Below are 12839 nucleotides of genomic sequence, written 5' to 3'. Positions count from 1 at the left end.
ATGGTGGAGATTGATTATGATTCTTTAAGAAGAAAGCAACAACCAGCTATCAGAGCTGCTGTGAAATGTCCAGAGAGTGACCGAGAAGTGTACGATGATGTTGGAGAGCAGGACAGTATTAGCAGGTATGTATAAGAAACATATAAAAAGGAACCAATGATTCACCCCGGTCAGCCTAGACAGGGGAAGTTTTACAACAACAAAGCAGACTCTTGTCACAAAAGAACAGCAATTTATATCAGAAACATATAACTGAGCTACTCAAACTGAAGTAGTCAGAGGAACAAGAATGGATTCTGGAATCCAGCATCTATAAACACTCATACTCAGGAGGAATCCGTACTATTGGAAGGGGAACTATAGCATTGCAACACAAAAGAGAACAAAATGCAAAACATGCAGGATTACAAATCACCTGCAGGAAGTGCAATTCTCTTCCCTCCCTCTCTTTTCTTGTTCTGTCTTTTGGTCACATACTGCCTTTTCTAACATGCAAGAATAAAAGGCTCTAAAAGCAATGGAAACACTCACTGCACTGGGGAACTCCTTATCACCTTCATTACTCTCAAACTATGAGCCTTACTACCTCTTTCCCTTTGAAGAGAAGGGACTTCTGGAAGCATGACTAGGATGGCCCTTCAGAAGACAGCGTGGCTAATGTGTTTAGTCCTGCAAATAAGGCCTATAAAATTCCATCAGATGGGTATGAGCTATACTTTTTTGACTTCATCAGAAGCTTTTCCTCTATGGCACAGTCTCACATGCATTTGCAATGCAATGCTACATTGCAGGCTCTCTACTTCAATGTGCCATATTTTTCACGTCAAATAGATCTGCAGCTAGGGAAGTGCCATCTCCAGCAGAGTATCAAACTTGCTGGCAGGGAAATATCCTAGTGATCCCGTGACAAGAGTCGAGGCTATCACATGACCCAACATGACTGTGATACCTCTGTTACCCGACCTCACATAAAATGGCTTCGCCATTTCAGCGAAGCCACCGAGGCGAGGGGCTCTGGGACAGAGGACCGCGTCGGGGGACCGTTGCTGAAACAGCTAAACTACAACAAAACCACCCAGGGAAGGAAAAAAAGGGCACGGAGAGAGAGGGCTACCGCAGCCACCCCCCGTCCCGAGCAGGAAGGAGGGAGCTCCTGACGAGGGCCCGGCTCTGACTCAGCACGGGCGGGGACAAGAGTGAGGGGGCCAATTCCCCTCCCGTACAAGAGCAGCCCCCAGGGAGCGCGGCGAACAGGGCGTGGCGCGGCAGAAGGGAGTGGCGCGGCAGTTCGCGCAGGCAGGGCAAGTGAGCAGAGTGCAGTCTCTCTCCGAGCTCAGGAGGTAAGTTCAAAAAGCTCAGTTGGCGAGAGGGAGCCTAGCCGTGGTACCCACCCAGCGGAAGGCTGCATCCTCTGCACCTGCCAGAAAGGATTCATCAACGCAGACTGAGCTCCCAAGAAAACACACGGCCGTCCAGGTCTCCGGCTGCAGGGAGTGCCACCAGCTCACGCTGGAATCAGATGGCAGCGAAGGGAACAGCTGTGTGAGGTGCGATCAGGTGGACTACTCTGCCTGGTGGCAGAGCTAAGAGAGGATGTAGATAGACTAAGGAGCATCAGGGAGTGTGAGCAAGAGATAGACTGGTGGAACCGCACTCTGACCTCCCAGAAACATGAACAGAGACAGCCACCAGAAAAAGCCCCTGATCAAAGGGATTCAGTACCCTCCCCCCCACCAGGATGTAGGCAGGGACTTAAGGGGAAGCAGTGAGTGGAAGCAAGTCTGCAAACAGGGCAGCAAAGTGGATGCCCTCCTTGCCCACCACACCTCCCCAGGTGCCTCTGCACAATAGATATAAGGCTCTAGAGGTGGAGGACCAGTCAGTGGACGATGAGGATGTCAATCCATCTACACCAGAGGAGCGGCCAAGACCAGAAAGACATACGCCCCATATTACTACAACCTCCACAAGGAAGAAAAGACGCATCATAGTTGTAGGAGACTCCCTGCTGAGGGGAACAGAGGGTCCAATGTGTCGGGCAGACCCTACTCATAGGGAAGTCTGCTGCCTCCCAGGAGCCCGGGATAGAGATATCACTAGGAAACTTCCTAGCCTGGTACAGCCCTCTGACTACTACCCATTACTGCTCTTCCACATGGGAGGTGACAAAGTTGCAGTACGTGGCCCAAGGGAGATTAAAAGAGACTTCAGGGCCTTGGGACGGTTAGTGAGGGAATCTGGGGCACAGGTGATTTTTTTCCTCCCTCCTTCCAGTTGTGGGCAGTGACATTGTAAGGAACAGGCGGACCCAGTCTATTAATACATGGCTCCGTGGCTGGTGTCAACATCACAATTTTGGGTTTTTTGACAATGGGGTGGCCTACACGGCACCAGGCTTGATGGCGTCAAATGGGAGCTACCTTTCTCAAAGGGGAAAGAGGGTCTTTGCCCAGGAGCTTGCGGGGCTCATTGACAGGGCTTTAAACTAGATGTGAAGGGGGTGGGGGAACATATCAGGCTTGCCTGCGGCAAGCTGCGGGAGGACACACAATGGTTAGAGGGACAGGGTGCTAGTATGGGCCCTCAACCTGTTGCCCAGGGGCGTGCTGGGGACACTGCACCACAGTCAGAGTCTTGCGGAGATGAGCTGGGGGCTCCTGAGGTAGTAGGAGCCAACAAGGAAACTTCCGTGGAACACCTTAAGGGAAACAAGGGGTGTTCCACTAGGAAGGTGACATGGCCGACAGCCCAGATGAAGTGTCTCTACATGAATGCACGCAGCATGGGCAACAAACAGGAGGAGCTGGAAGCTACCATGCTGCTAGAAAGCTGTGACCTGGTTGCCATTGCAGAAACCTGGTGGGACGAATCCCATGACTGGAGTGCTGCTATCGATGGCTACAGGCTATTCAGAAGGGACAGGCAGGGAAGGAGGGGCGGAGGTGTTGCCCTCTACATCAAGAAATGGATAGAATGTGAAGAGCTGTCCCTGAAGAATAGCCACGAGCAGGTTGAAAGCTTATGGATAAGAATCGGAGATCGAGGCAACAAAGGGAACCTTGTGGTTGGTGTCTACTACAGGCTGCCCGATCAAGGAGAGCCTACTGATGAAGCCTTCTTCCTCCAGCCTTCTTCCTCCAGCTACAGGAGGCTTCACGCTCACAGGCTCTCGTCCTGCTGGGGGACTTCAACCACCCCGACATCTGCTGGAAAAGTAGCACAGCGAGCTGTAGGCAATCCAGGAGACTCCTGGAGTGCATTGAGGATAACTTCTTAACCCAGGTAGTAGACACCCCTACCCGAGGGGATGCGATACTGGACCTGATGGTCACCAATGCAAGTGAGCTCATCAGTGACGTCGAGATTGGAGGCAGCCTGGGCTGCAGTGATCACGCATTGGTGGAGTTCACAGTCCTGAGGGATATGGGACAGGCGAGGAGTATAGTCAGGACCCTGAATTTTAGGAAAGCAAACTTCCAGCTCTTCAAGGAGTTAGTCAGTAGGACCCCCTGGGAAACGGTCCTCAGGGACAGGGGAGCAGAACAGAGCTGGCAGATCTTTAAGGATGCTTTCCATAGAGTGCAAGAGCTCTCCGTCCCCAGATGTAGGAAATCAGGCAAGGAAGGCAAGAGACCAGCATGGCTGAGTCAAGACCTGCTGGTCAAACTAAAGGGCAAGAGGGAACTGCACAGGCAGTGGAAGCGGGGACGGGTAACCTGGGAAGAGTATAGGGACGCTGCCCGCTTGTGTAGGGATGGGGTCAGGAAGGCCAAGGCGCAGCTGGAGCTGAACTTGGCAAGGGACGCAAAGAATAACAAGAAGGGCTTCTACAGGTATATCAACCAGAAAAGGAAAGTTAAAGAAAGCGTACCTCCACTGATGAACAAGAATGGTGACCTAGTATCAACAGATGAGGAGAAGGCTGAGGTACTCAACACCTTTTTTGCTTCAGTCTTCTCTGGCAACCGCTCTCCTCACCCCTCCTGAGTCAATGGACAACATGTTGGGGACCAGGGGGGTAAAGCCCCTCCCACTGTAAGGGAAGATCAGGTTCGAGACCACCTGAGGAAGCTGAACATATATAAGTCTATGGGGCCTGATGAGATGCATCCCAGAGTCCTGAGGGAATTGGCTGATGTAGTTGCCAAGCCACTCTCCATGATATTTGAAAAGTCATGGCAGTCAGGTGAAGTCCCTGGTGACTGGAAGAAGGGAAACATTGTGCCCATCTTTAAAAAGGGTAGAAAGGAGGACCCTGGGAACTACCGACCTGTCAGCCTCACCTCTGTGCCTGGGAAGATCATGGAACAGAGCCTCCTAGAAGCTATGCTAGAGCACATGGAGGACAGGGAGGTGATTCGAGACAGCCAGCACGGCTTCACCAAGGGCAAGTCCTGCCTGACCAACCTAGTGGCTTTCTACGAGGGAGTTACCACATCAGTGGACAAGGGAAAAGCAATGGATGTCGTCTATCTGGACTTCTGTAAAGCCTTTGACACGGTCCCCCACAACATCCTTCTCTCTAAATTGGAGAGATATGGATTTGATGGGTGGACTGTTCAGTGGATAAGGAATTGGTTGGATGGTGACATCCAGAGGGTAGTGGTCAACGGCTCAATGTCTGGATGGAGATCGGTGATGAGTGGTGTCCCTCAGGGGTCCGTACTGGGACCAATGCTGTTCAATATTTTCATCAATGACATTGACAGCGAGATCGAGTGCACCCTCAGCAAGTTTGCAGATGACACCAAGCTGAGTGGTGCAGTTGACACGCCTGAGGGACGGGATGCCATCCAGAGGGACCTGGACAAGCTGGAGAAGTGGGCCCATGTGAACCTCATGAGGTTCAACAAGGCCAAGTGCAGGGTCCTACACCTGGGTCGGGGCAATCCTCGGTTTCAATACAGCCTGGGGGATGATGTGATCGAGAGCAGTCCTGCGGAAAGGGACTTGGGGGTACTGATGGATGAAAAGCTGGACATGAGCCGGCAATGTGCGCTCGCAGCCCAGAAGGCCAACCGTAGCCTGGGCTGCATCAAAAGAAGCGTGGCCAGCAGGTCGAGGGAGGTGATTCTGCCACTCTGCTCTGGTGAGACCCCCCTGGGGTACTGCGTCCAGCTCTGGAGCCCTCAGCACAAGAAGGACATGGACCTGTTGGAACGGGTCCAGAGGAGGGCCACGAAAATGATCCGAGGGCTGGAGCACCTCTCCTATGAGGACAGGCTGAGAGAGTTGGGGTTGTTCAGCCTGGAGAAGAGAAGGCTGCGGGGAGACCTTATAGCAGCCTTCCAGTACTTAAAGGGGGCCTATAGGAAAGACGGGGACAGACTTTTTAGCAAGGCCTATTGTGACAGGACAAGGAGCAATGGTTTTAAACTAAGGGAGGGCAGATTTAGACTGGATTTAAGAAAGAAATTTTTTACAATGAGGGAGGTGAGGCACTGGAACAAGTTGCCCAGAGAGGTAGTGGAGGTTCCATCCCTGGAAACATGCAAGGTCAGGTTGGACGGGGCTCTGAGCAACCTGATCTAGTGAAAGATGTCCCTGCTCATTGCAGGGGGGTTGGACTAGATGACCTGTAAAGGTCCCTTCCAACCCAAACCATTCTATGATATCAAATTACATGTCCTATTATTGCCAACAGAAAGGTTCCAAAAAATTCCCCTATCTGAAAGTCCATGCCAGAAGTACACATTTCTGGGAAACCAAGCAAATTGCCAATACAGCTGACAGTAAAGACAATGAACACAGAAACAGAAGATGAACTGGCTTTCTTTAGAACAGCTTTGCTGATCCCACAGCCTTTGGTCTTTGACTTTAAAGCTAGCTGAGTAATAAAAAAAAGGAAGTAGAATTAATAAGATTTATTTGAGGGGGCTTGGCTGTCTTTCAATAGAGTACATTCTTCCACCTCCTTAAAAAAATTCCCAAAGTTGAGACAAAAATCTCTAGTAATCTAAATGCAGGCTTTCCCTCTGTTTTATAACATGGCAGTATTCCACGTTGATTTGCAGGACATGAATCACTAAAACTTGTGTATAAATGAAGGCTGAACCCCATTTGGGAATCTGGCTTTCCCCAGTTCTGAGGAATTAATTTAAGAATCTGCGATTTCTCTTTCTGAAAGCTGATAAAATAATACAAGTTGCCTATCTGCACCAAATGCACTCTCCTAATCTGCAGCAGAGGAAAAGGAAACAAAGACAGGGTGTTAAGATATTATACAGTAAATGTGCAGGAGTGCACAAGGCCACATTTTCAGTCCTTTGAGACATACTTTGTTTTGTTGTTTTTTTCCTGCCAAGCATGAGGAGCAAAACTCCCTCCTCACTGCTTCCTCTAGCTGCCAAACAGCAGCATCACCTCTGAGATGCTGAGAAGCCACCGCAGTTACCTTGCAGCCACTCCAGGCTGCTTCTGCTCTGCAAGGTGAAGTGAGACGCCATGATGCAACACGCAAGCTCAACGCAAGGACTGACACTTTTGCAAACTCATTTTGAAAGCTTCTGGTCACAAGCACCATCTACAAAGGTAAGCATTTTGGCAAGAAATGTTACAAGCAAGAGTAGAGGTGCACCCCAGCTGGAGCAGTAAACATTTCACCTGGCTCAGAGTCTAAGGCCAATGCGCAGCTGCACCTGCTTTCCAGTATTTCCAGTTCTTCCTTTCTTCTGGTCCCAGGACTGTTAAACACTATGGAAATACAAATAAGCAAGCTGCAGACTGGGAGAGCTGGTGGGTACTTCCAGGTAGCGATTAGCATGAGAAGCACCCTCACCTGGCAAGGAGATGAGAGAAAACTCTGAAAAGGATTTCCTGACTTGGGGGGGAGATGCATGATGACTACGTACAGGACAGGGATCAGAAAGGTTTGAAGTCATTTGCTTAAGAAATCCATGAACAAGCATCACAATTCAAGGGCGATTTTACAAAAGCATTTAGTATCCATTGGACAGCACAACACAACGCACATACACATACAGAAACCGAGACCCTTAAGATCTGCCTTTAGAACAAAATGAAAATATACAGAAGAAGCAGATGTCAAATAGTTTAATCATAGCAATGGATACAATCTTGAGAAGGATTTGGGAAGTACAATGTAAGGCTCCTTCAGGTTACTCATGTCAACAAAAAAACACCAAACAAGAACAAACCAGGTGGCTTATAGAGAGACCTGGGAAGAATTTTCCTGCTGGGACAGCCAGGCTGGAGAAAAAAAAAGAAGCACAGTGATACTGAAGAGGCAGAGCAGTCAGGCAGAGCAGCAGACTGAAAGGGCAGAACAAAGCAAAGAGACGCTGTAGGAATCAACGATTTATTTTTACCACAAGGAAAACTGAACTTATTAGATGACATTTTTTGCTTTTTTTCAAGCTAGATATACATTTTACACACTTTGCCTTTTGTTCTCACTGAACTATTCCTGTTTTCAGTTAATCTGAAAGGCTAATTTGGAAACTGTTAGTCCTACTGGAGTCATTTGCCACGCATTGCCCAGCGTACAACATGTGAGAGTGGTCCCCAAACCAGCCGTTGCATTTGATGTTCCCAGCGTGAGATTTTCAGAAGAACAAAGACACTTTCAAAGGAAAATTGGCTGTCTAACTCCCGAGTTTGGAAGTCCTTGCCCATATCAATTAGCCACCAAGCACGTGGTTAAATACAAGCACATCCATCACTACTAGGAACACAGCACTGCTCTCCAGGTGGTAACAACAAAAACAAACTCTTCTGAGAAACACAGTGAATCCTAATACTACAAAAAATAGATTAAATATGGTTTTGGATATCTGCAAGCCTGTTCATGATTTATTGTTGTTACATATTAGCCAAATGTTATTACAGATTAAAGCTTACCCCCTAAGCCTTATTAGACATAAGAGAAGGCACGCTAGAGAGGCCTGGATTGCAGTCAACTAAAGGTTGACTTCACTCTGCAGCCATTTCCTCAGTAGGGTCTCTCCATTCAGCTGCAAGTTTCATCAAGCTTGAAAGGACATAGTATGCTGAGACCTCACCTCCTCGTTCTGAGTGAACTGAACCTGAGCAGCGTGTTCAAAGGTTATTGCAGGGGTAAGAGGACAGACAAAGCATTATCAGATAAGCCCAACTTCTTTAGGAAGTCAGCTCAAATTAACAAGCACATCTTCTTCTCCCATAGAGGTGCAGATGGAAAACACCTAATCGTCTGAACAAAGAACAAAGCAAAGGGGTGAAGGTTAAGGGACGCTACTGGCCAAAAGAGAAATTTTGATCTTCTAGGCTACTGTGCTGCGCAGAAGGAAACTGCTCAGAGTCATTTACACACTAGTATTTTAACCCATTCAAAAATTTTCTTGATACTTACTACAACTGGCAAATTAATATTGCAATAAGGTGAAGGATTCAACTTATGTATTTGCGTAAATCTAATACAGCTACACACATTTCCCGATATGCTTGAATTTGGTGACCTCATGGTCGACACACTTCCTTGAATTCTTGTGCTTCACAACACAGCATGGAACAAGTACACTGAGCAAAGGCACACAAGTCAGATTACTTTGCATATATAAAAAAACACAGCTTATCATGAATGCTATGGCTACCCACTATGCCTTTTCAATACTTAATTGTGCTGGTTGTGGCTGGGGTAGAGTTAATTTTCTTTACAGTAGCTGGTATGGGGCTATGTTTTGGATTTGTGCTGGAAACAGTGTTGACAATACGGGATGTTTTTGTTATTGCTGAGCAGTGCTCGCACAGAGCCAAGGCCTTTTCTGCTCCTCACCCCACCCCACCAGCGAGGAGGCTGGGGGGGGCACAAGAAGCTGGGAGGGGGCACAGCCAGGACAGCTGACCCCAACTGCCCAAAGGGCTATTCCATACCATATGGCCTCATGCTCAGTATATAAAGCTGGGGGAAGAAGAAGGAAGGGGGGAACCTTTGGAGTGATGGCGTTTGTCTTCCCAAGTCACCGTTACGCGTGCTGGAGCCCTGCTTTCCTGGAGATGGCTGAACACCTGCCTGCCCATGGGAAGGAGTGAAGGAATTCCTTGCTTTGCTTTGCTTGCATGCGCGGCTTTTGCTTTCCCTATTGAACTGTCTTTATCTCAACCCACGAGTGTTCTCACTTTTACTCTTCTGATTCTCTCCCCCATCCCATTGTGGGGGGAGCGAGCGAGCGGCTGGGTGGTGCTTAGTTGTCATCTGGGGTTAAACCACAACACATATCATTGTAAGCCAGAAGAGTTGCTTTAGTTGTTCTAGGTTTTAAGTAATCTGAGCATTAGGTACTTCATTGCAGAAGTATCTTTGGCCAGTCCTTTTCACTATGGCAAGTGTTACAATTAACCACCTCAATGCAAGGAATTTAGGAAATTTCTTGAATTCAAAAGCAAACAAGAATACTTACACTGTTGCATATTAAAATAACAGTATAAGGAACTTGAAAGGATGGCTCAGATTCGTTTAATCCTTTAAGCTATATTTTGACATTTTTATCTTCTCTAGTGATTAATAGCATTCTGTTCAGTTCATGAGCATGAATTGTTAGAAGGTCTGATATACATCAACATTTTTTGAAACCGCTATAAGAATGCCATACTAAAAAAAGCCTCTTGACCAAATAGTATTATCTCATTATTGCTAGTATTGTTAATACTCCAAAATTAATAACTGACTAGGGCTGTTGTATTTCAGGATTTGTTGGCACAAGAGTTTAACAAATATCTTGTTTTGATGTGTAAGTTTAAGTAAGGCTTTGACCTGGAAATAATCTCAGTTACTATGAACCTATCAGGTTTTTTTCAATTACTATTTGAACACTGGGCTATTATGGAATCCTTGAAATGTTAGAAACATGCAGTTAGAGGTTTAAAGCATCACCCAATAAAAGCTAGTTGAGCAATAAATTCATTTGTTTACCATTTCATCTCATGAAAACCCCTCATAAGGGATGAATCTAAAGGGTGTATATGCACTCTCTAGTGTTCAGTCAGATTATATTTTTATTCCCATCAAGTTCGACTACATGACCTCCTGAGATACCTTCCAACCTGAATTATCCTATGATCCTAAGTCATATTTTGTACTTTAGTTTAAAGATATCAACAGGAATATAAAATATATTCTAAATATAGTAAATCATTATAGCTGTAGACATCAGTTTGCATTTCCTTGAAAATGACACTTTATTGGAAATTGCTAGCAGTTGCTAACAATTGCTAACAATTAGGACTGAATGTTCTTCTCATTAATTACAAAATACTGTGTTCCTTTTTTTTTTACATTAACTAAAGACGTTATTGATAACTCTCTTATTTCCCTTTGAATTATTGTGAATGATATTTTAAAATACTCTTTTCTGTTTTGTAATTAATTATTTCCAAGGAAAAAACCAGGGTATTCTTTCCTGCTTTACCTGAATCTACTAAAAGTTAATCTCTCCTCATCTAAGAGCTAATTCACTCATGAATTAGATGACACATTTTCTTTAGCATTAGTGAGAATGCAACTACTGTTTGGCTGTAAGAAATCGGTGTGAGTGTGGTGAAGACAGAGAGAAAAAAGAACTGGCACATTTAGTTGTTGCCCATATAGAACACACAAGCATGTGCCTGAGCTTTCAGTGCAGAATTTGTAGTGCTCAGCTGGCAATGTAGATGCCAAAGCCAAAGGGTTTAGAACTAATAACCACAAAAGTGATGGGTGATCATGGTGTTTTCTTTTTCCAAAGGATGACTGTTTTTTTCTAATACGTCTCTCATGTTTGCTTTTCCAGTAAGAGTGGTGGTCAAAGTGGAGCTGGAAGTAAGTTCTACATATACTTTGGGGGGGGGAGTTGTTTCTGTGTACTGCTTACCTTCAAATCCAGATCTCTGCAGCTTCCAAATAATGCAGTAATTATCCATAAGCATGCTAAATGTTAGCTCACAGGCAACAAACAAGGAAGTATGGTTGCCAAATTAACTTTCTTTCCACCTATGGGAACTTGGGCGAGAAAGAAGTTTTGTCTTCAGATACTGTGAATCAGAAGCATTCTAGAAGACTACAGATCCTTAAATTTTTTTGTGTGAAGGTAAATCATTCCACAAAACAGCACAGATATAATTGGCAAAATATTAACATGACCAAGAGGTTTTGTGCAGGAGAAATCCAGTTCTGAAATAGCCAGTAATACTACCAATTAAAGTTGCATTTTGCTGACAAAGTTAAGGAGAACTTCAGTTTCAGTGAAACTCGAGTCCTAACCAATATGACTGCAGCAGTTCCACGCTGTCAAGAACACACATTCAAACCCAGTTTCCCCTTTGGTAGCACATATATTTATGTAGCATTCTCCGTTGATTACAAGAGCACAGCTCATCTTCTCAGCTTAGAGTTTAGATACTAGTCATGGCAGAAGCATCCCCTGGCAATGCTGAATGAAGCTGCTGCCAGCTAAGTACAGATTTCAGTGATCACTCTGACCAGTGGCTAGAACTGGACATGGAAAATGAGCTAACCCTGCACTGAAGGAGGTGGGGCTCAAAGGTCAGAACTGATACCAAAATGGGGAGCTTACGTTGCACTTGATGGGAGTGTTAATCTGACATCTTCAATCATCACTAGTCACACACAAAAATTTAAAAGTCATCAGTCATCATAATGAATGGGCCAAACCCAGCCATTTATCATTTTATCAAATACAGTGTAAATGCATTTGTTGTCAGTATTCATGCTCTTGTTATTGGCAGTGTCATGTTTAAATGCTGTGGATGGCATTCCCAACTGGGATAAGTCTAAATCACTGTTTTAATAAATAGGCTGTGCTGGTTTAAAGAAAGATTCCATTTGCAAGGATATTGCACAAACTGCACACACATCTGACATACTTAAGAGGCCAGTAATGAATACCCTATTCAGCAGCATTAAATATAAATGCATGAATTCACTGTTTGATCTGTTAAAGAGATGTTCCCACCTCTTTCTTCTGATCAAGAAATTTATGATGGGATTGATGATGAAGATGCTGTTACTAGGTATGTTTTTATATCATTTAAATAATTTGCTGCTTTATCAGAGTGTTTTCATTTCAGTTTTTAGTATTTTTGAATTAGGCATAATAATCAGCAAGTGGGTATACATCAGGATGGATTCATGAAGCTAAAAAAAATGGTTCTTTGGTCTTTTGGAGAAGTTTTGTTTTGTAATTAATTTTGGTATGTCAGCAAAAGAAGCTGCAATCATGAAAATCCCCAAATCCCCAACTAGACAGAATAGCTCTGAAATGAAAACAAACTAAAATGCTAGCTTGCTGAGTAACAACATGAAAACAGAAAGCCAGTAGATGAATATCTATACCTACAAATATATCTAATATCTATAAATGACCTAAAATACATATTTCTAGTTTAGCATTTTAGACATTAAATGTCCTCACCTTGTGGTATATACATTGTTGGCATTAATGAGAATTATTGGCATCAATGGAGAATTTAAACTGGACCTTTTAAAAAGAATGTTACAATTTACATTGTGATAATTGCATGCATACTCCAAAGATCTGTATTGCAGGATGAAGATAAGAATGATATCTGGTCCTGGGGAATCTTGAAGAGGCTAAAGGCCAAAGATGACAAAAAGAGAAGCGTACAAGAAAAAACAACCAAAGTCAATGCGCAGAAGATAATGGAGATTTGTTGTAATAGTCTGCCAGGAAATCACAGTGGACATTAACTAATTCTAATAAAGCATTGATCGCATGCTACTAACATGTTCTCACAGCAGCCTAATGAATCACGAATCAAATTGCAACTCAGGATGATACTTTTCTGCAAAAACACTGACCTCCTTTCTTTTCACCTGCATAATA

General features: G+C 44.9%; 1 protein-coding gene across 1 annotated transcript; it reads left to right on the top strand.

Annotated features, from left to right (window-relative positions):
- On the top strand, nt 1-12617 carry LOC142402957 (FYN-binding protein 1-like). The gene is made up of 4 exons (XM_075488934.1): nt 1-125; nt 10767-10795; nt 11937-12006; nt 12542-12617. Exons 1-4 carry the CDS (start codon nt 1-3, stop codon nt 12579-12581), a joined length of 264 nt encoding a protein of 87 aa, XP_075345049.1. The 3' UTR covers nt 12582-12617.
- The last annotated feature ends 222 nt before the right edge of the window (nt 12618-12839 follow it).

The sequence above is a fragment of the Mycteria americana genome, assembly GCF_035582795.1.
Source record: "Mycteria americana isolate JAX WOST 10 ecotype Jacksonville Zoo and Gardens chromosome Z unlocalized genomic scaffold, USCA_MyAme_1.0 Scaffold_18, whole genome shotgun sequence".
In the NCBI taxonomy this organism is placed as follows: Eukaryota; Metazoa; Chordata; class Aves; order Ciconiiformes; family Ciconiidae; genus Mycteria; species Mycteria americana.
Note: the sequence above shows the minus strand (reverse complement) of the source record. Positions and strands in the feature narration are given on the sequence as shown.